Source organism: Asterias amurensis, chromosome 15 (assembly GCF_032118995.1).
Source record: "Asterias amurensis chromosome 15, ASM3211899v1".
NCBI lineage: Eukaryota > Metazoa > Echinodermata > Asteroidea > Forcipulatida > Asteriidae > Asterias > Asterias amurensis.
Genome location: NC_092662.1, coordinates 7,158,975 through 7,184,841, shown reverse-complemented (window position 1 = coordinate 7,184,841; position 25,867 = coordinate 7,158,975). Strand labels below are relative to the sequence as shown.

Genomic DNA, 25,867 nt, shown 5'->3' with positions numbered 1-25,867 from the left:
GCCATCCAACTACAATCGTTATTGGATGGCCTTAGTTAGTAATCGCTTAGACATTAATGTATATTTTCTAGCGATGTGTCTTTTTCTAATTGTTTAATTCCGGGGCTGAGAGAAACCCGCCCCGTTTGTGGATTTATAGTTGCCTTATTCTTTGAATAACTCGTAGGCATAAGCACTGTATATATTAACGTTTATTTTATTGCCATGTTATTGTTTCTCATTTAATATTATTGGATTCTATACTTTGATGTCGGGAGAATAACAACTGTCAACTTCTTGTTCTTCTCCGACAGATTATGAATAAAGCCCAGAGGCCAGAGAACTAAGATATGTTTCCACTTTAAAATCTTTCATTTAAACCGGTCACAATATATTAAAACTAATTTAATTTGGGTTCAGTTGGATACAAACACTTTGCCGTCGTATCGATGTAGCGTAGAAGTAAGCATATTGGTTTTCAATGCTATGTTGAATGTTCCAAAATAGACGAGGACCGTCACACCTTTACGTGTGTGTATTGTTTTAAGTAAATGAGAATAGATCTGTGGTCATTAACCAATTTAATTAACCAAAATAGGACGTGGTTGTACCAATTTGTACTCGTACTGTTAAAAATTAGTGTAGATCACCGGTGTTGTCATTAAAAGTTTCAAATTGTTGGATGTTACTACTATAATTGCGTCGGTCTTTGGATGCAAAGCTAGATTGGTTCAGCACCTCTTTTTCGTATATTTTATTTTTTATATAATTATATTCAATTATGATACTATTACTCTAATAAATGTATACAATATTTAAAACCTAAAAAAACAAAACAAGGGTGAATTATTATTCTCATTTTTGGTTCGTTAAAAATGCAAACATTGTTGTCAAAAAGCCGAATTGTGGATGCATATATTACAAAGAGTAAACAAAAATAACAATTATTAGACGTATACATTTGATAATCAAATAATGGTTTGTAGCGGCATTCCAACAGAACTGTTTATTTTTGAAAAAAGGAAACAATTAATCCACCGCAATACAGAATATACGTCACGTACGATTAATTGGGCCTTCCGCTCGGTCGTCGGTCCGGCAACTGAGAGCAAGTTCGAACACGATCAAAAGAACTGGCGAACACGTCACTCTTGACCGAGGGGTGATTCTTAAACGAGTCATCTAAATCGAGAAATGACCCATGTACTTCTTTCAACCATTGTTAGCTGAAAACAATACAAACAACAACAAACGAACATTTAGAGCAGGTTCAGACACGATACGATCAAAACTTGGTAGACGACATCAACATTACTGGCCTCGCACACTCTTGAAGGGATGAGTTACTAACGACGGTTGTTTGCATCGAGAAATATCTTTTTAATTTCCTTTGTCTCACCATGCTAGTTGATACAAATTAAAAACAAATCAAGAATAACCAAACAAACAAACAGGCAAACAAATAAAAAAAAAAAATAAACTGTTTTCTTTCTTTTCTTTATTAATATAAAACAAAAGAATTTTTTAGACGAGTACACCCCTCACACAGCAATCGAGAAACCCAGTCCAAAGTCTGCTAGAGTGGATCGAAGACCCTCATGACTGAGGGTCATGACCCTCCTCTCAAAAAGGAGGTCATATACGCCTCTCATACTACTATAGAGGATTTTCTAAATGTCTAAAACAATTGTTTTAGCCACCTTTTGCAAGTGAGAGAGACATACATTTGTACAGTATAAAATTTGCATTGTTATACAACAGCTTGAATTGTGACTTTTTCTATTTCACCCCCTCGTGACAGTCCTCTCAACCAATCAAAATTGAGAAACTGTCCTTGACTGATTGATTTTGAGTTGTGTTAACCACACGGCATCGCATGCAATAAAATATCATTTGCACGGCACACACACCGAGTCACAAAACTACTGACGTCCATGTATCAAGCTGAGCCTGCAACAGCTAGTTTCCATGTTTCAGGTGAGTATGCTAGTCTCAAATCTTTAGATAAAAATTGCAAATAATCACCGATGTCAAAAAATAGGAAGCATTCTGCGTCAAACTTCCGCATGATATAATGTGAAAGTGTCATGGCCGAGCGGATAACAGCACCGAATTCAAACAGTGGTGTTTCTCCAGCATAGGGTGGGTTCGAATCCCCAGTCATGACACTCGTGTGCTTAAAGCAAGATACTTAAACATTGCTTCGTCCTTCGCATGGGACGTAAAGCCGTTGATCCCATGTGTTGTATAACGCATGTAAAAGAGCCCTTTATCGAAAAGAGAAGGGGTTCTACAATAATAACACACACTAATAGATGAAAAATTAAAAAATTAGAAACAACAGACCTAGATGTTCTTGGGTTCTTGGGGGTTTTCAGTATCGAAAAAAAAACCAATTTATTAGCTTGATGAATTGGTATGCTGGTGGTAATTTTCCTTCGCGTCTTAGGTATATTTTTCAAAATAAAAAGCTATTAACAAATAAACAGCTTAAATAATGCCGTATGCAAGTTAACAAACTATTTTTTGTTAACTCATGTATGTCACATGTTCGTTGTCTGGACTTTCTCTTCATTGCCTTTTAATACCAGCCGACAATAAGAGTGAACATCGATTTCAGATTGTCTTGACGTGAGTTGTGAAACCTTGATCCTCGAGACCAGAAACCTTGTTTTAGGATATAGGCTTAATTTGTAATATTTGTGATCAGAGCAGTATAAATAAACAGCACTTTGATCACGAGTAACATCTTGCATCAAGATTAATACCTGACATGTAATATTACTTCTATCAGCAGAATACACATTGAACTAAACTGCGCCAATAAAGTATCTAAACACTTACAAATGGTCAGATATATCGGAACCTGAAATAGTATGCCAAAAAATAATTATTCATTTCTATTCACCGTTAATTTCTGCACATTTTGACACATCTTATGTTGCGCTACGATGTTGTTTGGTGGATTTATGGGCACTTGAGTGGCTTAAGGTCGAATTTCAAAAGTTGCAAAAGCCCCTATTCAAGCTAAATCGTTGTATTGTGACGAGTAAGATCAGCGTTTCTTTTGCCCGCCCTTTATAAATGATTTGTTTGTCACGTTTTGGATAAATCGGTTGCGATGAACATCAGCAATAATTGTCAGTAACCAAGCAAAGGGGTCAAAGATGGGAGGCATACAACAAAATGGGTTAAGAGCCAGAATCCCTGATTATGGTAAGACAGGGAAAGGTGTTTCAAGATAACAGGAAAGATGGCTCAACTGACCAAACGGGAAAGAGAACGGATCGTTGGTTGATAGAAGCCGGTATGTCGATTCGAGCTGCAGCTCATCAAGTTGGAACGTCACCAGCGACAGTCAGTAAAATGGTGGAATGGCTACCAAGCTCAGGGAAATGTGGACAACCTGCCAAGGAGTGGCCGCCCGAGTGTGACTTCTGCAGCAGAAGAAAGTGAACAAGTCCATCAAGCCTGACACCACTCTCGAGGGATTGCGACGCATCCTGATCAGGAAATGGCAGGGGATTGACAAGGGACAGATCAGATGTCTCGTTTGGAGTATGAGAAGACGACTCATTGCCGTTAACAGTGATGGAGGACACACCAAGTATTGAGGACAGGATATCAGCAGTTTTAGAGTTAAAGATACGGCCATAAATTTCATGGTCAAGTAAACGAAACGAGTATGTGTCTTTTGTCTTGATTTTGTCTGTGTGTGAGGCTTGTGTGAGTTCCCTTCTGGATCGAATTGGGGTGAATAGGGGCTTTTGCAACTTTTGAAATTCGACCTTAAGCCACTCAAGTGTCCATAAATCCACCAAACAACATCATAGCGCAACACAAGATGTGTCAAAATGTGCAGAAATTAACGGTGAATAGAAATGAATAATTATTCTTTGGCATACTAATTCAGGTTCCGATAAATCTGACTATTTGTAAGTGTTTAGATACTTTATTGGCGCAGCTTATTATGACTGGATTTGAGATGATTTAGGAAGATTGTTAGTTACGTAGGTACAGCTATAGAGCTATATGTATTGACTAAAGCACTTTAAACTTGCCCTCCGTGTTGAAGCAGTGTGGATGCATCCACGTTTGTTTACAAAACCTACTATAATAGCTTGGATTTTGTATATGACTGTTGTATGATTATTGGTATCAGTGCGTTAGAGGATCTAAATAAATAAATGCATAATCAGGCTCTGCAGACGTTTCTGTGCATAATGTGAACCCGTATATATGCAAATGCATACACAAAGCCCTGTGAAAAATCAGCCACACAAAAGCCTCACACATGTCTGCTTGTAGATAAACTTGACTCAAGTCCCAATCCCGTCGGAGCCCTATTTTTAGTCCCAACGTCTAATGTCAGATAAGTCCCCCAACCTGTGCCGTGCCGCGGGATCTGAAGATTCCGCAGTTTCCTGATATATACATTTCACAAATGCTTATGTAATCATTGCTGCGTGATACGTGTTATCCAATCAAACGCTTTCAAAAAGAAGACTCTTTCATTCGTTATTTGTGGGGGTTAAGTACAAAGTGAAGGAATTAGATACATTTTTCATAACTACTTTTATCACAAAAAAGCACTGAGCGTTCATTTGAACTTATGGTTGTACGTTGTAACATACACTTGGGTCGGTATTGTTTGCCAAATGTTAACTTCACATATCTGGCAAGTGCAATTCAATGACTTATAACACCCACGCGCCTTGCCTGCTGGTGAGTTTGCCTGCCCCACGCGCACGCCACATCTAGACGTGTGAACTTACAATGTCTTGCGCTGTAGGTGACGTCACAGAGTATATTGAATACTTTACCACCGGGGCAGCGCTTCCACGCTCCCTTTTGGTTTGTACATCTCCCTGTTTGGGGAGATTTTGCATTAACAATGTGCAGAAGTAAGAAACAGCCCCTTCAAGTCCCATTCTCGGAACTCAGACTGCAGATATGCTTAGGGACTTGAGTCAAGTCTAGCTGGTGGGATGCTTCACATAATGTGTGCACTTTGTGCTCTAGTCAATACATTACAAATAGCCTACAGCTGTATGGGTACATCATTCGTCGCTCATTTACATGTATCTGGTGCATTTCTCATTATTTCCTGTTGTACAGGCACAACTATATTTTGATAGTATGTTGTTCCAACATTCCTAATGAGTAAAGTACTCTTTATTTTGTACCAAAAGTAATTAGTTTAACTGTCAGTATTCTTTGATTAGACTCGTGGGTAGTTTCATATTTTAAGAAGGTAAACTTTGATGAACGATTCTTCCCTTTAATTTATTTTATTAATTTTCTCACCTTTTTTCCTTCAAGTGCTTTATTTATTTTTAAAAACGCACCCCTATTTCACGGGCGCCACCCTATTAAGCACGTGCACAAACTGCGCGCGCAACATTTGAGCACGTAAAATACACACAGATGCGCCGCAACACAAACAATGTATTGCAATGATGTTGCACTATGCTCAAACAGGGTCCTTTAGCAAAAAATAAAGGCTTTAAGGACTCTTTTTGTTTACTTACCGCTTTAAGCAAAAAACCTTGCTTTAGCAAGGCTATGAATTGAACAATTTGCCTGGTGCGTCCGTTAACCACAAAAGCAGCTCTATGAAATTGGACCCTGTGCTTCAACAGTGTGCTTAAGCAGAAAACTGGGGCTTCAAGGACCCTTTTTGCTTGCTTGATTGCTTGCCGCTTTAAGCAAAAAAACCTTGCTTAACCAAGGCTATGAAATGAACAATTTGCTAGGTGTGCCCGTTAAGCAAACAATCGACCGTTAAGCAGCTCTATGAAATTGGGCCCAGGAGTCGAATCCACACTCTGGTGTCCGCCTTTTTATTTTATACATTTTGGTCGGCAGGCTTTGGTCGGCCGCTGAGTCACGTCATCGTCGCCGCAACCCACCGTCAGCCGCCGTTCCTTGCCATCAGTCAATCTGCTGCCAGCCGTCTGGCATCGTTCTTCGTTACCGGGCTCCGTCGAGACACCGTCACTCGCCGCTCAGACAACGTCCGATGTTGGTCGCAAGACTCCGTTCCCTGTCGCAGCCGTTCGTCCCTTGCCGTCGTGCAGTCGCTGAAGGTCGTTCCCACCCGACAGCGAATTTTGGTTTACACCATTTGCCGTCGCTTTGCCGCCAATGTTTTATGGATGTTCACGTTCGTCACCTTCCGTTTGGTCTTTGCCGCTACTATGTGAGCCAACCTTAAGCAGGCCCATGGAACCCTTGAATCCAAAATAGCCGTCACTCAAAACTTGCAAAAACAACCGTGATGCAGGGTGCTTCTCAATCTGAACTTTTCATTAAAAAAAATTACTTGAGTAAATTACAATTTTTGTATCCCATATTGCAAATTTATTGTTTTAAAGGCTATTTTTTTCCTTTATTCACAGAAAATTTAACTTGTTTGTAATAGGCCTACTCCAATCAGATTATCTTTTAGAATAGTAAAATTGGCATAACAGCAGCGCTGAAAAGGGTCTTATTTTTTTTGAGAGAAATTCAAATGCAAACTTTAGTTTGTATTGCCCATAAGTTCCCCTCGAGAAAAATTGTTCACCCCCCTATGACCCCCCCCCCCCCCTAAAATGTTACTAAAGTTTTGACACCATTGACCTTGGAGTTGTAGTCCGTCTTGTCATAGAGCTGCTAAAGCAGAAAATATTGCTTAGTTAAAATAAGCAGGATACCGGCAGGATACCGGTCACAAATTGAACAAGTATCATGGTATTTTAGCTGGTAACCTTATTCTGGTGGTTGGCTTCTTCTAGTGATCAACTCTTGAATTTGAGTGTTGCTGTCATGATGTGAATGGCTTGTCCTGCTTTACGTTTTGGAATGCTGTGTTGTTCTCGTTATGCAAGGTTGAATACATAGAGGATTTTCTAAATGTCTAAAACAATTGTTTTAGCCACCTTTTGCAAGTGAGAGAGACATACATTTGTACAGTATAAAATTTGCATTGTTATACAACAGCTTGAATTGTGACTTTTTCTATTTCACCCCCTCGTGACAGTCCTCTCAACCAATCAAAATTGAGAAACTGTCCCAGGTATTTCTGAACTATTATTTATTACTAAGGCGACCTTGACTGATTGATTTTGAGTTGTGTTAACCACACGGCATCGCATGCAATATCATTTGCACGGCACACACACCGAGTCACAAAACTACTGACGTCCATGTACCAAGCTGAGCCTGCAACAGCTAGTTTCCATGTTTCAGGTGAGTATGCTAGTCTCAAATCTTTAGATAAAAATTGCAAATAATCACCAATGTAAAAAAATAGGAAGCATTCTGCGTCAAACTTCCGCATGATATAATGTGAAAGTGTCGTGGCCGAGCGGATAACAGCACCGAATTCAAACACTGGTGTTTCTCCAGCATGGGGTGGGTTCGAATCCCCAGTCATGACACTCGTGTGCTTAAAGCAAGACACTTAAACATTGCTTCGTCCTTCGGATGGGACGTAAAGCCGTTGATCCCATGTGTTGTATAACGCATGTAAAAGAGCCCTTTATCGAAAAGAGAAGGGGTTCTACAATAATAACACACACTAATAGATGAAAAATTAAAAAATTAGAAACAACAGACCTAGATATTCTTGGGTTCTTGGGGGTTTTCAGTATCGAAAAAAAAAACAATTTATTAGCTTGATGAATTGGTATGCTGGTGGTAATTTTCCTTCGCGTCTTAGGTATATTTTTCAAAATAAAAAGCTATTAACAAATAAACAGCTTAAATAATGCCGTATGCAAGTTAACAAACTATTTTTTTGTTAACTCATGTATGTCACATGTTCGTTGTCTGGACTTTCTCTTCATTGCCTTCTAATACCAGCCGACAATAAGAGTGAACATCGATTTCAGATTGTCTTGACGTGAGTTGTGAAACCTTGAGCCTCGAGATCAGAAACCTTGTTTTAGAATATAGGCTTAATTTGTAATATTTTTTTCAAATGGAATTGTAAGTTCAACTATTGTGATTATTTTCCGAAAGTCAGTCAAACTAACAAGAGCCTTATCAGATCTCCGTTGAGTAGGAAGAATATCGGGTGGTATTGTGGTTCGGGCAATCAAGTGGGCACCAGGGAGATCACAATATAATTTCACGTCTAATCAGCTACGTTGTTGTGCCGTCAGGTGTAACGACCTTCCTCTAGTATTTAAACCACTATAGATGATGATAATTCTAGTTATATACAAATGTTGCGAAATGTATCTGTATCTGTATCTGTATAGCTGAGCCGGCAAAAAAATGTCTTAAGACACATCACACCATCTGTCATGACATGACATGTTGTTTACATAGTTTCCTAAGTTGTGTGAAGTTTTGCGGTTGTGCGCCTTGAGTTCAAGACTAGCCACTTTTACACACGAGTTTGTAAAGTTTTCAGCGTTAAAGTTTACTCTCCAGATTCCCGTATTTTATCAAGTTTAAGCCGTTATAAGGATCACACACAGTTGTTGAATATTACACGTTATTGATACACAAGCAGCTTTCTTCGTCAATTTTATTGCAACAACGTGTTTAAACTTTATGAGCTCGTCACACCATCTTTGCGCATTGTGTGGATGGGATGGCTTACTTTATTGAAGTGCTAAGTGAGAGTGTCTTTGAAGATGTATAATGAGTTGCTAGAAATCACACTACCGGGTAATGCTTCCAGTCTTTGAAGGTGGCCGGAAGAAAACTGCTGCCGTAGATTTTGGTTATGTGACGAATTTGATGGAATTGAAGATTGTGTTTTCTGGAGGGTCGAGTGGAATGTTGTGCAAAGTCTTGAAGAGGGTTTTCAACTAAATTATTATAGCTTTCTAGCTTTCCTTCTAAATTCTAGTGGTTTCCAGCTAAGTTCTCCTATAGTATACTGGTGAATGTACTTGATGTTATACTGTAGTTTTTTTATGGTGAAGCGACATGTAATGTGGGGTGAGGCTTGTATTTGGAGGGACAGAGGCAGTAATCATTTTGGAGAATACAATTGGAAATTGTACAGGTTATCTCGGTCAGTTTCGGAAAATGAGCAGCCAATTTAAAGTCACCTGGAAGTGGTTTTTTTCAAAATAAAGCTTTTGTCACTAATTATGTGTTTTGATGGAATGTGAATAAACAGTTAACTAAGGTTTTAAAAAATCAGTTCTTATGTTATTTACAAATTTAAGAGTAGATCCCGACCCGAGAGGGTGCTGTTCATGACGTCAATCGAGGCAGACTTTGCCTGTAATGCGTAGAGTAAACACAATTGCAAAGTACATGTACGGACCAAGTCATGAGTTTGTAGGTTTCTGTTTGCGGGATTGGGTAGGGATAAATTAATTTTGTTTCGTGTGCGTGACCTCACACGACCTCTACTTCCGGTCGAAACGGGCCAAAACGGAAGTGCCCTACTGTAACTCAAAAGTGGTAAAGGTTATGAAGTTGCTTTCCAATGACGTAAGTGTCTAGTGGGCAGTTAAAAAAATATTGATGACGTCACAAATTGCAATAGCGCCCTCTAGCGGCAGGTTGAAAACTCTTCAAAATGGACTTTTTGAAGATGTCTGTGGTGAAGTTTCTGGTAATCACTTTAAATTTTACAGACACGTTTACTGTCAGGCAGCCATCATATGTGTGAAGTTTCAGATCAATGACGTCATCGGGGGTCACGTGACGCGGCCTTAAAGGTGCACTTTTTGAACTAATATAACTCCCTAAGTAACTATGCGATAATGTTGAAACTTGGTAGGTTGTTGGATATTGACAAGTTCTTGTGAAACGTAAAATGACGTCATTATGACGTCATCACATGATTTTAATTGATCTTTTCCATTTTTGCACCTTTAATTCATAAAATGCTATCCGAACATGGTATAATCCAAATTACTTTTTTAAATAGGCTGGTATGGTCATAACTACTTTTATGCAAAGAGAATTTCAAATTAACGAAACAGCTCTGCATTTGTGCACAAATGCAATTATGTCTAGTTTTAATTAAAATTTTAATTTAAATTAGTTTTAATAAAAGTATTAATTACTGCTGTGTTCTTCACTTATTTCTTGTTTTTATGGACAACTGCACTTTTTTGTAATGTACTTTTTTATTGCAATGTACTTTTTTATTGCAAAGTAATTTCATTTAGATTAAATTGTAAAATTTTTTCGGCATTTTGTTTGTAATATTCAACACTGACGAGTTGAAATGCTGATTGATTTTCTGTCTGATAATGAAAGTTTTACTTTCTGTCATTCTGTCTATTGTGTTTTTGGCGAAACACAAGTATAAACATTGAAACTTTCATTGTTATACAACAGCTTGAATTGTAATTTTTTCTATTTCCGAGTGCAGAATGAGGTCAATAGAGTTTGAATCGTCAGTGGCTTTTGCCGTAGTTTCAGCTATTTGTATTATGTGGATACTTCGTCAGTATCATCGTTGGTCATCCACATCCCAGAAACAGTCAACAAGGGCAACATTTGGTCATGAGTTGAAGAAGCAACATTTCTGTATTGATGCAAACGTCTATCAGTGTAATAATGGGTCCTTTGGAGCGGTGCCACGCCCAGTTCTTGAGAAACAACAGAGGTTGGTTGACCCTGCACTATATCTGGCATGAAACTTTCAGCAGATGGGTGTCTTTGTGCCAATGGGTGTATCATAGTCAAGGTGCCATTATCCGATCCCCAAGCATGCCTTGATAAAAATTAACCTATTGAATCCACTCTACCCGCACAACCAACTTGTACACTCAAGCAAATTAATTTACAATAAGGTTGTATTTTAACCGGAACCCTGATTGAATAAACCGTGAGTGAGGGGTGAGTTTTTAAGTTTAAAGACACTAGACACTATTGGTTAATAGACTCACTTGCTGTATCACAAGATATGCATGTAATAACAAATCTGTGAAAATTTGAGCTATTTCGCTCATCGAAGCTGCGAGATAATAATGAAAGAAAAAACACCCTTGTCACACGAAGTTGTGTGCTTTCAGATGCTTGATTTCAAGACAGTAAATTCTAAATCTGAGGTCTGAAATCAAATTCGTGGAAAATTACTTCTTTCTCGAAAACTACTCAACTTCAGAGGGAGACGCTTCACACAATGTATTATACTACCAGCCTCTCCCCTTCACTCGTTATCAAGTAAGTTTTTATGCGAATAATTATTTTGAGTAATTGGCAGTAGTTTCCACTGCCTTTAATGAGACAGGGCAGGCCCTCTTAATTGAAGCTTTCAATTGCTGAGTTTGAACTCCTTTCTACACAAACCCAGTAGCAATCACTTAATGTCCTTATGATGATCACATCTTTCTTCATTTTAGGTTGATGGAGAAGCGTGAGAGAAATCCTGAACTATGGTATAGAAATCAATATGATCCATATTTGTTTCCACATGAGGAAGCGCATAACACCAACATGTATGCTGATGGAGTTGATGCAGTGGCTGCCTTTGTATGTTCCAAACGACAAGACTTGGTTCTGGTTGAAAATGTAACAACAGGTGAGGGTCCTTACTATAGTTACTTTTTATTTTGCATAATACTATCAACATGACTTGTTAGACCTTTTCAAGGTTTACTAAGCTTTTTATACTTCTGCTTTATAAATCTGCTGCAGCATCATACTATCAGCTCTCAGATTTGTATCAATTCTACAAATGTTTCATTCATCCTTACATAATAGCTTTCAATCTTAAAACTTAAAGTTGTACCTAAATGTCGCCCTGGCCTAAATGTAGGCCAAAAGTTTTACCTAAACATCGCCCTCGGCTAATGTAGGCCCAAAGTTGTACCTAAAGGCCGCCCTGACCTAAACGTAGGCTCAAAGTTGAAATGTCGACATGACCCTAAGTGTCGCCCTGAACGTGCCTAAATGTCGCCCTAACCTAAATGTAGGACCAAAGTTGTATCTAAATGTCGCCCTGACCTAAATGTAGGACCAAAGTTGTACCTAAATGTCGCCCTGACCTAAATGTAGCCCCAAAATTGTAACTTAATTACGCCCTGACCTAAATGTAGCCCCAAAGTTCAACCTAAATGTCGCCCTGACCCAAATGTTGCCCCAAAATTGTAACTTAATTACGCCCTGACCTAAATGTAGCCCCAAAGTTGTACCTAAATGTCGCCCTGACCTAAATGTTTTAATTTTTTTTATGAGTAGTTGGAAGTTCTGTTATTTAACTGTTTATTTTGACGAACGTGTAGAATTAGGCGAGTTGCTGTCTTTGTTTTTGCTTTGAGCATTCCAGATGACTTTAACATTTTTAATTTAGAAAACCCAAAGCCCCCAAAACAATTGATGCAACAAACTAGGTAATGATATTTCAACACTAGCTAATTCTTTCTCGAAGGTTATAAAGACAACACACCGCGCATAAAAAAGGTATACCTAGTTAGATAGAAGCAGTCAGGTGAAACGAAATGCAATGAGAGAGAGAGAGGGGGAGGCAGAAAGCACAACAAACAATGGATGACTGCTTTTTTCTGTGCGCTTCTGACTTTACAGCGGTAAACGTCTCAGGCCTTTAACAATTTGTTTTGCATTTGTGGGTACTGTTGGTGCAGCTGGAGTTCTGTGGTCACAATGGGCTGGAGCTTCTGCCTGTCATTGGGATTAACGTCACATTTATCTTTCCTTTCGTAGGTTTGAAGCCAACCTATACATAAATTTTTTATTTTAACGTGCTAGTGTGTCCATCGTAGTTCCTCATATCGGGATGTTTGAGCGTGAAACCAGGTTTCCTGCAACTTCTTATCCATACACTCTTGCTTTGCTCAGATGTAGATCAAAGTGTCACAACAGCTTGATTCCACGTATCTTTTTGAACTGTACTTGGTGGCTCGTCCGCTGTTGGTTTTGGTCAATGTGCCTGCATAGTGCATGTTTCCCCCATCCTAACAATCTAGACTTTATTAAGAGGAATATCAATTCGTACCTTTAGCTCCCCTGAGTTTTAATATTTTCATCTTTATTGTCTTTCTTTGTGCAGCCCCTTTTATACCAAAGGTTGTTCTTAGGCTTGTTTGGGGCAACCTTGCATAAGGAAAATGTGGGGAAAAAATGTACACCCTTGTGTTTTTGGGTTTTTTTTTTCTTCATATGAGCTTCTATTGGACCTTGTGATAGATATATAATGATACAATTATTCTTAGAAACAGTAGCTGAATAGTATAAAGTTAATTTGAAAATAATTGATTAAAACATAAAAACGGCAAATACAATAAAGAACCCATTTTGTATATTATGTTTTTTTTTTGCAGGTACCAATGTTGTATTGAAGAGCCTGTCTTTTCAACGAGGGGACAAGATCTTGATTACAAGTCACACATACAGACCTGTAAAAAGAACTGTAGAGTATGTTTCCAAACGATTAGGTAAAATCATTTGTGCTGCCTTTTAACTTCACTTCACATATAACTGCTTTTTTAAATATCTAAAAAGTGCTTATTTTAGTACCTCCAGAGACATTTTGTGTGCTTGTGTTTAACAAAATTGGAAATATTATTGAGCCATTAATTGCTTTTGCCCAAAGCAATTAAGATATCATTTTATCTTTTCAAAGATAGATGTGACCTTTTGAGGACTTACTTTTAAAGTTTATTCCTTCGTCATCTAAACAAAATAATAATTTAAGTAACACAAACTTCAAAATAGTCACTACAGCATCGAACTCAAGTTTAGGTGGTTAAGTCATCCAGTTGTGGGTTCGAATCCTAGTCATGACACTTTTAAATAGCTTCTTCTACCAGTGGCATACAATAATGGGTTCTTGCGAGGGTAAAGGTCGAAATTATGTTTGAAAAAATGGCAGCCCATTGCTGTACACTCCACAGGGAACTGAGATAGATTACAGAAATGTTATGTGCCCAATAACCAGGACACTATAGACGATGTGACCTCTGACGTCATTTGAAAACCATAACATAATTCGCGCGCATAGTATAGTACCGCCGGGCAAAACCTTTGTGTTTTGGCAGCCAGCTAGAAAGTGTACGCAATCTTACTAAGACTACGCGTCTTTTTTGCCCGGCGAAACATGACGTATACAGTGTTTTGTCAACAGAGGGCGATTTAATGTAAACATAGGTCATCGTCTCCCGTGTAAAGCTTTTACTACGTTTAGAGGAACCAAATCCAAACTATTGATCTGTATTTGATACATTTATTACACCCATTAAAGTGTGCAATATTGTTTTAAATTTAATCTTTTAAAAGTTACTGTCAGATCCGAATATGTTTGTAGAAATGTTGTCATAGATTTTGTATATTTGTTCTAATTAGCTTTAGAAACCGTGGTTATAGAGATCCCAATTCCTATTGACAGTGAGGATGACATCATCAACTTGTACTCTGAGGTCTTAAATGTTGATAAAGACATCAAACTTGCAGTGGTCGACCACATCACCGGTGCCAGTGCAATCAAAATGCCAGTTAAGCGTATTGCAGAACTGTGTCATACGAATGGAGTTATGGTGCTTGTAGATGGTGCACATGCACCAGGACAAATCCCTCTTAAAGGCCCCCTATCGTCAAAGAAAAACCAGTTTTTGCAATAGCGCCCTCTCGCTCATAAAAGTTGTTTACGCTGTTCTGCGAGGGTGACTTACACCCTCTGTTAGTTCGTCGTGAATACAAAGATGGCGGAATCGGAGATGATACAGTGTTCATGGTAAGCCCGTCACTCTGTGCTTGTTGCAAGAACACTTGCCAGAAAACAGTGGAACACGGGGAGCTTTCCCACGAGCTTTGCGAGTGTGTGTGGCACAAGACAAACATAAGGACCGGAAGGAAGTGAGGAACAACAACAGGGATCTCAATAATAAAGTAAGCGTTACCACTATTTTAGCCTTATGTGTTACTGTTACCCCAGTTTTATCCAAGTCGATCCAATCGTGTTTATTGTCACTTTCGTTATTATTCACCGTTCTGGAAAACGGGTGAATTTTCATCATTTTCTCTCGAGAAAACGGCAAACGGTTTGAGTACTTATTGTACTTGTAGGATCAGGACACAAAACACAAATATCTATAATCTACAGATTTACATTAAACTTATACGGTAAATACTGATAGCTACCCTTACAATACTATACTTGCTGATACCCTGGTGAGACGAACAATTATTATAGCATGTAAAATATGTTACCAGTAAGTTATACTAGTATTTATAGCATAACTGGTAATTACGTTTTTACATGCGTGCTAAAACGGAGATGGATTATTTTGCGTGACATTTTAAGAGAAGCTTTTTACTACCCAAAATGTGTAAGTTAAATGTAAATCTGAAAACATGTTACAACAAAAACCCAACAATTTGTTTACAGCAATTTATTATGGCAAACGGTTAGGGCACTATAATTAAATTCTGTATTTTTTCAGGAGTCGGATTCAGAAACAACTGAAGGCGAGGGGAGAACAGGCAAATCTGATGCTGTGCGAAACAAATTCAAGAAGAGAAAGCAATATCAAGGTATTCTGAATGTTTATTATTTTGTTGTACAAATACAAGTTAAAATATGTATATATGGTTTACAGGAGCTGCATGTACCTGAATCAGTCTGTGAAAATATATAGATGAATTTCATCAACATAAAACAATATTTACGTATATGGAAAACTAACTGAACTTGAATGAAGAAAGACAGCAAGGCAAGGGGTAGAACAATAAATAATATTTATACACATAAAAACACTATGAATCAAACCATAAAATTACAAACCAAAAATTAGGGAAATATTTACAGGGGCATATACAAATACAAAATAAATACATAAAATAAAACATTTAGAGCAGGTGCAGGCATGATATACTGGTAATTTTGGAAAACAACAACATCAACAAATAGTTTAGATAGTGGAAGGGCTGATCTTCACATGGTGTAAGGCTATCGTACACTTATCACAGTTCTCTGGTTTTCCCAAGAGCAACACATTGTCAAACAGCCTAGGATGAATATGCCTGAATGTAAATAACAATAATGTGTGTCTACCGTTTCAGAAATATCTCAACGCTCTTCCAAGGAGGTTGAAAATGTAACCACAGAGCTGTAGAGACAGCAGCTTGCAGCATGTCAATTGCATTCTGCAGCCAACAAGCACAAGCCATGAACCCCAAGCTCCCCCTCAAGAAGTTTTGCCATGGTGCAGATGTAGAAATCGCAGGGATATAACGCTGCTGGAGGAGAATAAGTTTTGCACTAGAAGGTGAAATGGGTGCCTCACACACACACACACACACAGCTCATGGATTACAGGGATGACATGCTGGCAGCAGAGCAAATCCACAATAATGACAGTTTTTCAGCATGCAGCATAATAGGCAGCATGTTTTTTTTAGCAGCATGGGCGACTTGGTGCTATAAACCGTAGATTCATCCCATGTGTTTTGTTTTATCAATAAGGGATAGGTTTCTAGCACCAAATGGTGTTTATATTGGGTTCAGACCTCGAAGGCTCTTATTACAAATAACATTGCAATTTTTCAGCATGTTCTAAAATATTTTAATTGCTTGAGTTTGAAAAAAGAGAAATTAACCGCAGCGAGACATGAACCAATGACCTCTGAATTAACGTACAAGTGTTCTACCAACTGAGCTATCCAGCCCATGGTGGCGGTGTCCCTATTTGTCATCAGAAATTGATTAATAGGGACACAGCCAACATAGTGCTGGCTAGCTCATTTTGTTAGAGTGCATGTACGCTAATCTTAAGATTGCTGGTTCAAGTCTCACTCCAATTACTTTTCCACTGTTCAAACCCAAACTACTTTTAAAACTCGCACAATCTGTTCCCCTTGTTATTTGTTGCATATTTTAGTATGAGTGTCTCCACACTAATTTATAAGCTCAGCTCATTAATTTTTGCAATCGAGACATAGGAGGGTTGTTATAAGCAGCTGTATGTAGCTGGTTTCTACATAGTGAATTTTTTTTACACACAAAAATATTAAGTATAACAACAATATGAGATTTAGAATATGTTTTATTTGCATCAGGGATTATGAATATTTATTGTGGTTTTACCCATATAAACCGATGCGTGTGAGCCACTGTATTTTGGAACTTCTTTGAAAAAAAACCATCACAGACAAATTACTTGGGTGGTATTCGAAGCCATGACCCTTGCAACGCTTAGAAACTTTGTATTAAGCGCTATATAAATGCATGTTATTATATTATTATTATTTGCAATTCTAGAGCAGTGTCATAGAAACTAGTCTAATTGGCTCTAGAATTGCAAAGGTCATTGGTTTGAATCCCACCCGAGTAACATGCTTGCTTTTTTTCACAGAATTTGGTGGAAGTACTGAGTATGCTATTGACACATCAATGTATATGGGTCAAGCCAAAATGAGGAATAAGATTAATAAAAACAAACTATGGATAAAGAAATTACATTAATTCAAAGGTGTATCATTCATAACAAGGACATACTCAAAAGACAAGAAAATGATCCAAGAACACGTCATTTTACCTCAACTTGTTAAATTTAATGATCAAGTCAGAAATGAGACCTTCCACTTGGTACATATGTATTTAGGAAATTAAAGTGGGAGTTAATTTTGACTGATAGTTGTGATTTTGGCTGATATGAACAATCTTCAAGATGATCATTATTGGTAAACTACTCAAAATAATTGTTAGCATAAAAACTTGGTAACAAGCAATGGAGAGCTGTTGATAGTGTAAAACATTGTGAGAAACGGCTCCCTCGGAAGTAACTTAGTTTCCAAGAAAGAAGTAATTTTCCACAAATGTGATTTCGAGACCTCAGATTTAGAATTTGAGGTCTCAAAATCAAGACATGAAAGCACACAACTTGGTGTGACAAGGGTTTTTTTCTTCCATTATTTTACCGCAACTTTGATGACCAATTGAGTTCAAATTTTCACAGGTTTGTCATTTTATGCATATGAATGTTGAGATACTCAACGTGAGAAAACTGGTCTTTGACAACTACCAAAAAGTGTCTATAAAACAGACGTTACAAAATATTTAACCTGCAATAGTTTTAAACCATGTAACGCCAAGTGGTTTTGTTTTTCAAAGTGAAAAGAATGAGATTTCCAATTTCTTTACTTCTTGTTCATCCCATCAAGTCTCTCCTAGACTAGTTTTTCTATGGATGGGGCTGGCACTTTTGCAATGGTGAAAGAAATGCGTTGTGGATTATCATCAGATAAAGTAAAACGTGACATGCTATGATAAATAACCATGTACCCGCCCCCTTATGATCTTTTAGCTGCAATCCTCTCCATCGAATCTGTGATGTAGCTATAGGGCTGCGGTTTGGGCTTGGGATGTGCTGACCATTTCTTTTACCTGTGGAAACCTGGGAAAGGGAAATAATAATATGAGATCAGAAAAATACACCTTGGTTTGACAAGTTAAAGTGTTCTGGAGCTCTTGAAAATTGAAGAATTTTATTACAAGAGGATGTATTGAAATGAATATGTATGTTCCTAAGAATATCCTTTGGAAGGTTTATTTAGTTACTAGAGGTGTAGTTTGTTGATATAACAAAAACAACTGATTTTGGAAACAGCTTACTTTTACGAAACATTCAAGGATACACGCGCACATACTTGGGTGTTAAAATTGACACAAGATCAATGTCAAACAAAGATACATGTACAAACAACAACTTATTGTTTACATCATTGGGTGTTTAGCAACATGAAAATAACACTCATTTGTTCCCTTGGATCGGTCGAGTTGGTCTTTGAAAAGTGTTTGTAACCGTTTGTTATAAAATACATTATGATTAGAAAGATATTTTAAAAGTAGAATATAATGATCCACACTAGTATTACGCGAAATTGGGTGGTTATCCTTTTACCTCATCGACTAACACAGTCCGCCATCTGTGGGCGTCAAATTTCTCCCATAAATGGCCGACCGTGTTAATTCGCAAAGTAAAAGGAAAACCTTGCAATTTCGAGGCAAATTTGTGTGGATCATTGTATTCTACTTTTGAATCATTTTTCTAACCATATGCTTTTTATTACAAACGGTTACACTTTTCAAAGAACAACTCGACTGATCCAAGGCAACGTGTTCCTTTAATTTGGGTTATTTTTAGGGTCTCAATAAAGTGAAAATACATTGGTGTTAATTTTTTACACCCCAGTTTTTGCAGTGCATAAAGGCAAGGCATTTTCTGTCTATTTATTGGCAAGTTAAAAGTTTTAACTGTTTTTCTGTTTAGTCGTAATTTGGAATAAAAGGCATCCTAATTGTTACAATAAATGTTCTTTCAAAAACAACCTGTCATGCTTATTTTTGTTTTGATACTAGACTTGTTTAACCTGTATGAGTGACGTTTGTGAACAAACATCAAATTATGATTATTGTGTCTGTTCAGAAACAAAATTAACAGTGTATGCATTTAGCCTTCGAAATTAGACTGGGTTGAAACGTCAGGCCATTATCTATTTTGTGCATTCACGGTCGTTGTGGTTGATCAGTTCACAAGTAGCCTTAGTATATATAAAACAAGACAAGTTGCAAGGTCCTTGAATGCCATCCCTTCTTCATAGAACCTTTAGAAAGATTGTACCTTTGACAACTTTATTACTAACCGTTCTGAGTTAATGTCTGCATGGTCTAGTGACATTCCTTTCTCCATGGGTCCAAACAGTCTCTTTGCTGTGGTTTTCTTTATTGGCGTTGATGACACCAGTAGACTATCTTGATCACTGAAAAGTGAAATTAAACACAACACATTTATGGTATGACCATGAGTATAAATTATGATACCGTTTGTTTACACGACAAGGTATTTATTTATTCTTCCAAGTTTTTCCCCTCCATTTTCAGTTGTATTGTTTATTTTTTTTTAGAGGGTCCCTAAACTATGCCAGGGAGAAAAGGGTTTTCACACTGATGTCAGGCATGCAACTACATCAGCTGATATAATTTTTTTTTTATTCTCAGTACTTTCAATTGAAAAATATCGTCTAAATTTTGTGACATTTTGTAATTTCCTCCTTTTTGTTTAAGTTACAGTTGCATGCCTGTGACGACCATGCTGTGTGAAAACATAGGCCTTATTAACCGTTTATTTAGATTTTATTTTTTTATAATGAAAACAAAATTAATCAATGAGACCTTTCCAGCTATTTTGCAGGCATATTCTTTAGTACAAAAAAAATATAATAAAAAAACCCGAAACCAAGCTCTTTCTTAAAAAAACCCAGGATCAATAAGAAGCCCGTTTCATTATAATTAATTCTTTAATCCACTTTAAAACAAAAATGAAGGAATATTTAAACATTATTTTCGTAATATCGTCACTTGTGGAGGGGGGCCCGATAAAAAGCATAGCTTGTCGAGAGTATGGACCCCTAACCTAACGAAAGCAATGAACTGAAGCAAAAATTAATACATAGGTGGAGAGAGCGAGTAAAATGCGAGTAAAACTTTAATAGCCTACCTTCTGGTGAATATTCTTGTCGTAAACTCTGGTCTTGACCACAAGTAGAAGTCTACTGGTAGATCTAGAACATGAACAGTGTAGTAAGTAAACAAGATCGCGGACAGGACTGTCATCAGATGTTTGACAAACTGGGACAGTTTTGAGTTAATGAATTTACACTGCTCTCGCATTGATTGGAACTCATCATTCGCATCAGCTGGATTGACCTAGCCTGCTGTGTACTTCCTTCTGATAATCTCTGTTTTGCACAGATTTCCTTCTTTTGTTGTCAGATTCCGATACTGCCCAGGTAACTTTCCTGTTCCTCACCTCTTCTTCATGGCCATTTTGATGCGCCGTCAAAAACGCATAATACACCCGGCAGGTCCTTTCCCTACGGATAAGGTGCGGTGGTTGCGCACACTCAAACATGAAAACACGACGAAAAGCTCTAGACACAGATAAACACGATCGACGTGTGTAATAAATCCATGCCATTGCAATAGCGCGTATCGTGTGTATACACCCATGCCATTGCAATAGCGCGTATCGTGTGTATAAACTCATGCCATTGCAATAGCACGTATCGTGCGTATAATCCCATGCCATTGCAATAGCACGTATCTATATTTAGACTACGCCCTCCGGGGATGGTAAATGTAACAGCTATCGTCGCACTGTGTCAAAGGTAAATATGCTTGGCAAGCATTTTTCGTTCGTGCGTATGACGATACAGCGTCTTTAATATGGAAGATCTGGGCGTGGACTTCTATTGTGGTATGTTATTGTGCTTTTCTCTGACTGGACAGCATACACCGCGTTAACACTTGATCCTCCTACAAGGATCCAAGGAGGATCGGATCCCGAAAGCGAGATGATCTCTCTTTCGAGATATTTTGAGCAATAAACAAACACTGAAAACGGTGCAGACTATAGATGATACTATACTGTATTGTGTTGTAAAGTGTGTAACATCACTAAAGTGTTTTCGACAGAATTTCAGTCTTACTTTCTGTTTAGTTTCAAACATACTTCGTATTCATAAATACCTCATCCTGATTGGTCGAGAGAGCATTACGTGGGGGTGTTTGAACGGATGATATAACACCAGTAAAAAGTGTCTGCACCTGTGCTTATAAGACAGTTTCTTCATTCGTAATAGGGACTTTTCGTTTTCGACGACGGATGGTTCTGCGACGGCAAAGATGACATTTGGCGTCATCTGCGCATGCGTCGGCTTTGAGGACGGTCGTCCCTCAACTTATACGATTGTACATGGGATGAGTCTTCGTTGTGCTGAAAACGACACCGTTTAACTGAACAACCGTCGCAGAACCATCCGTCGTCGAAAACGAAAAGTCCCTAATATTGGTCGAGAGCAACGGCCGGAACAGTTGTGGCACATCACGCGATACGCGCGACGCGCACAACAATCCCCTTATAAGGAGGTGATTACCCACGGGCCTTACCATTTCATAGCTGGAGGGGTGTTGTGTTGAAAGAAATCATTGAACAATTATAATGTTTGCATTTATTTCACTTATTTACCGAAAAGGGTTGTTTTTTAGACCGAAAAGAATAGACTTCGTCTCGGTAAAATTATCAAGAACCAGGCCTCGGCGGGTTTAAACCACTAGTTGAAAACCTCTTCACCACACATTGATTCCCTTATTGCAAACCTGCCAGGGAAATTATGTAAACTGTTTAGGAAGACTCTTGATTCACATCCCAGCAGGGACACCACAGCCAGCAGCACTTGTGTTGCGAATACGAGTTAAAACAGATAGGTCTATTTGACCAGACTCGAGGCCTACAAATTCGTATTTCAAAAGTAGAACAATCATAAAATAAAAATCCCAGATTTAGTTTTTGATGAATTTTGTACACTGTTTTTTTTCTTTTGCAGTTATTAGGTCTTACACGTTTAAAAAGCCATACATGACGTCTAAAAAAAGAAAAGTGATCTCCTGTACTGGTTTTAATTCTCCAATACAAAATACAAAACAATGATTATACTTGACGATACAACGCACTGACTAACAGCACAACACAAGCCTGGTTACACACACATGCACACACAGGCATGTTTATGGTTCAGACCGAGGACTTCTCTTTGTTCTCCCATTGTTTGGACATAGTTTATTTTTCAGACGTCCCCGGTTTTGAGCACAAAATCTACCGAGGACTGTCCCCGGTGTGACTTTTTCCCGGATCCCTTTTGTTAAAGTCTTCGGTTATCAATAGTAGACATGCCCATGTGCACACATTCCCTTTTTTTGCATCCCCGTGGAGACATCTTTTTCTTTCCATTGTCCCTGTACTGTAGATCTTCCCATAGACTTTGTACACAAAACTCCTTATGGAGCATCCAGGTCTTTAGAATTTCCCTATGGAAATATCTTATTTTACCATTTTTTGTTTGGTCTCCATAAGGTAGAGAAAATTAAAGCACACGCACGAGGCTAAAATAAACAAGTTGTACCTTACCCGATTCAAATAGCAGCCATACAAATTTAGGGAAAAAATGAGGGCTTAAAATAAGAGAATAAAAAGGGTAGCGATGAGTTCTGAAACGGCCGTTTAAAACCGGTAGGGTTGTGACCGTGCGATAAAGGTCCGAGCTGAAGGCGACGGCCTTCATCGCACGGCAACGACCCTGCAAAGTTTTAAACGGCCGTTTAAGAACGAGTCACTACTCTTTTATAACCATTCTTAAATGCCATATTTTAGTTAATAAAAGGCTTAATAAAGTAGGAAGCTCTGTTTTGCGACTTACTTATTGAGCTCAGTACGTGTGGTGCATTTTTATGGGACAGGTATGGATATTTGTTTGTGCGCGTAGTAATGCATCTTCGTATCCATGGGCTAAAATATACCTTTTCGAAAATACCATTGCGCAAGGTCAATGGCGCGGCGAGATCGATCACCCCTGGGAACGAGGTTGTGGGCTAACCCGCACAAATGCTATCCGAACCAGTTATACACGGCTCCAGCTGGTCATTATCAACCGTTTAAACACCCCCACGTTACGTGCCCTCCACCAATTGGATTAGCGAAACTGTCTGGGGTATTTTTGATTAAAATTTTAAAACAACACATACAAACATTATGTAATCGCAGACAGTGCTAGAAAATTACAAAAACTGTTTGGAGCTCGGTCAGAGCCATGCGCCCACAATATGTAGAGAAACACATACCAACAATATATTTGAAATCTCTCGTGCGCAAAGCTACAAAAGGAAAAGCGGGTGAGTTTTACAGGTCGCGACCCAAAAGTTAACTTTTTACTATGAATTATCTAAATCACAAAGTTGTATTCGACATATGAACACTGAGGGCGCATTTGGGCTCCCTACACTTAAACTATACAGTCATGTAGCTGCCCTTTAACTTGTTTTAAAGTGACTTTCTGTTTTGTTTGTGGTTTTTCTCCAGGTAATCTACACAAGTGGTTATTTACTCCTCGTGGGTGTGCCTTCTTGTGGGTTCAGCCAGACTACAAGGATGTTATTAGCCCAGTCACAACATCATATCATCAGTTTGATTCAAACTTGATGCAAAGGTTCTGCTTTTTAGGCACACGAGATTGTATTCCTTACTATTTGGCAGAAACAGCCATAAAATTCTACAATGACCTGGGTGGAATGGTAAGCACTGATATCACCAAACTTGTTTACGCAGACGTGCATTATGTTTAGTGGAATATTTTTCCATAAATTTGGGATGTGATAAGCACTGTGTGCTCACATAATCCAAATAAAATAGTCAATATCTGCAACAAAGTACGGTTAAACTTTTAAATAAAACTTGTTGCTTTTGACCTTGCATTAAGGTCATTATAGGTTTATCAAAATAGGTCAAGCAAACTGTGTGCATCAATAATAATTGTTTCTGACTTGGTTTTTTTGTGTGTGCCTTTTTAGGAGGAAATAGTAACATACAACTCGACACTTTCAAGTTGGGCAGCAGACATGATTTCAAAAGCTTTGAATGCTGAAAAGCTTCAAATACCAGTTGGTATGAGAGCTCCATGTATGTCATTGGTTGCCATTCCAGAGACGAGTCTCTATCCTGCATGTACTGAGACTTGTCACAGATTAATGAGTGATGTTTACAAGCACAGCCAGGTGTTTGTAGTGTTCTCTTATTTCAATCAAAGGCTTTGGTGCAGAATTTCAAGTCAAGTGTACAACTGTAAAGAAGATTACATCAGACTGAGGGATGCTCTACTGGAAGTTTTAAAACTTTAAGTTGGTTCTGGTTTAAAGGCAGTGGACACTCTTGGTAATAACTCGACATAATTATTGGCATAAATCCGTTCTTGGTAACGACTAGTGATGAGAGCTTGATAGTACATATTAATGAGAAACGGCTCCCTCTGATATAAATTAGTTTTCGAGAAAGGAGTAATTTTCCATGAATTTGATTTCGAGATCTCAAATTTAGAATTTTAGCATCTGAAAGCACATAACTTCGTGTGATAAGGGTTTTCTTTCATTATTATCTCGCAACTTCGACGACCATGAGCTCAAATGTACACAAGTTCGTTATTTTATACATATGAGATAGACCAAGTGAGAAGACTGGTCTATGCCAATTACCAATAGTGTCCCGTTTCTTTAAGGACAACCCTCACTGATGATGCAGGTAAAATAACTAAAGCTAGTGATTTATTATATTGGTTCAGATAATTATTATCATCCCTGTTTATCAAATTGTTTATTTAATAAAATAAATATATATTGACAGACCAGTTCCTATTGTCTTAGTCGTGGGTCATATAAGTCGGGTAGTGTAAATGGATACTTCAGAGTACATTATGTAAAATTTGACAAAACTTAATAATATTGTGCAAAAAATGCTTTTGTAACATTAATTGTGTACATCTATCCGTAGTTATTGTATAACAAAGTCTACACACATACTCTTTGTAGTCTAAATATATTCACAAATAATATGAGTGGAGGAACAGGATCTTTTTCGTTATTTATTTCTTAAAGTCATTATACACTTTCGGTACAAAAGAAAAGTTCACAGATTTACAAATAACTTACAGGGTTTACAGAAGGTAATGGTGAAAGACTTCTCTTGAATTATTAGTCCATGAAATGCTTTACTTTTGAGAAAATGAGTAAAACAATGTCATGAAAATATGTTTGTAAATGATTAAAATAATTTTTGTCTCATGAAACGAAAATTATTTTCAAGACATTGTTTTACTCATTTCCCAAAAACTACAGCACCTCAGCACATAATATTTTCAGGGAAGCTTTCTACTATCATTATCTTCAAACTGTGTAAGTTTAGTGTAAATCTGTGGACATTGTGTTTTTTGTCCTACAAAAGTTACATAGACCCTTTAATACATGGGTCTTATTTAATCTAGCTCCGCATATTACATGAGAAAAAATAGAGAGCGCTTTACGATGCCCTCGTGAGTATTTAGGCACTATATTAGAGCCGCATATTATTACTATTCGTTT

At 37.9% G+C, this 25,867-nt stretch overlaps 2 protein-coding genes across 5 annotated transcripts; one reads left to right on the top strand and one right to left on the bottom strand.

The window, feature by feature from the left end:
* Positions 1-1,658: 1,658 nt before the first annotated feature.
* Positions 1,659-25,839, top strand: LOC139947904 (uncharacterized). Of its 4 annotated transcripts, XM_071945751.1 has the most exons (10): positions 1,659-1,956; positions 7,004-7,212; positions 9,570-9,653; positions 10,316-10,552; positions 11,292-11,470; positions 13,230-13,343; positions 14,251-14,485; positions 21,130-21,161; positions 23,820-24,031; positions 24,308-25,839. In XM_071945751.1, exons 4-10 carry the CDS (start codon positions 10,317-10,319, stop codon positions 24,632-24,634), a joined length of 1,335 nt encoding a protein of 444 aa, XP_071801852.1. In that variant the 5' UTR covers positions 1,659-1,956; positions 7,004-7,212; positions 9,570-9,653; position 10,316; the 3' UTR covers positions 24,635-25,839. The 4 variants fall into 4 exon arrangements, with proteins under 4 accessions (XP_071801852.1, XP_071801853.1, XP_071801854.1 ...); XM_071945752.1 differs by lacking the exon at positions 9,570-9,653; XM_071945753.1 differs by lacking the exon at positions 1,659-1,956 and having other exon boundaries at positions 6,867-7,212.
* On the bottom strand, positions 15,968-20,751 carry LOC139947905 (uncharacterized). The gene is made up of 3 exons (XM_071945755.1): positions 20,403-20,751; positions 19,549-19,665; positions 15,968-18,299 (listed from the first exon to the last, which is right to left on the bottom strand). The coding sequence occupies exons 1-3, from the start codon at positions 20,573-20,575 to the stop codon at positions 18,242-18,244; spliced, it is 348 nt and encodes a 115-aa protein (XP_071801856.1). The 5' UTR covers positions 20,576-20,751; the 3' UTR covers positions 15,968-18,241.
* Positions 25,840-25,867: the final 28 nt, after the last annotated feature.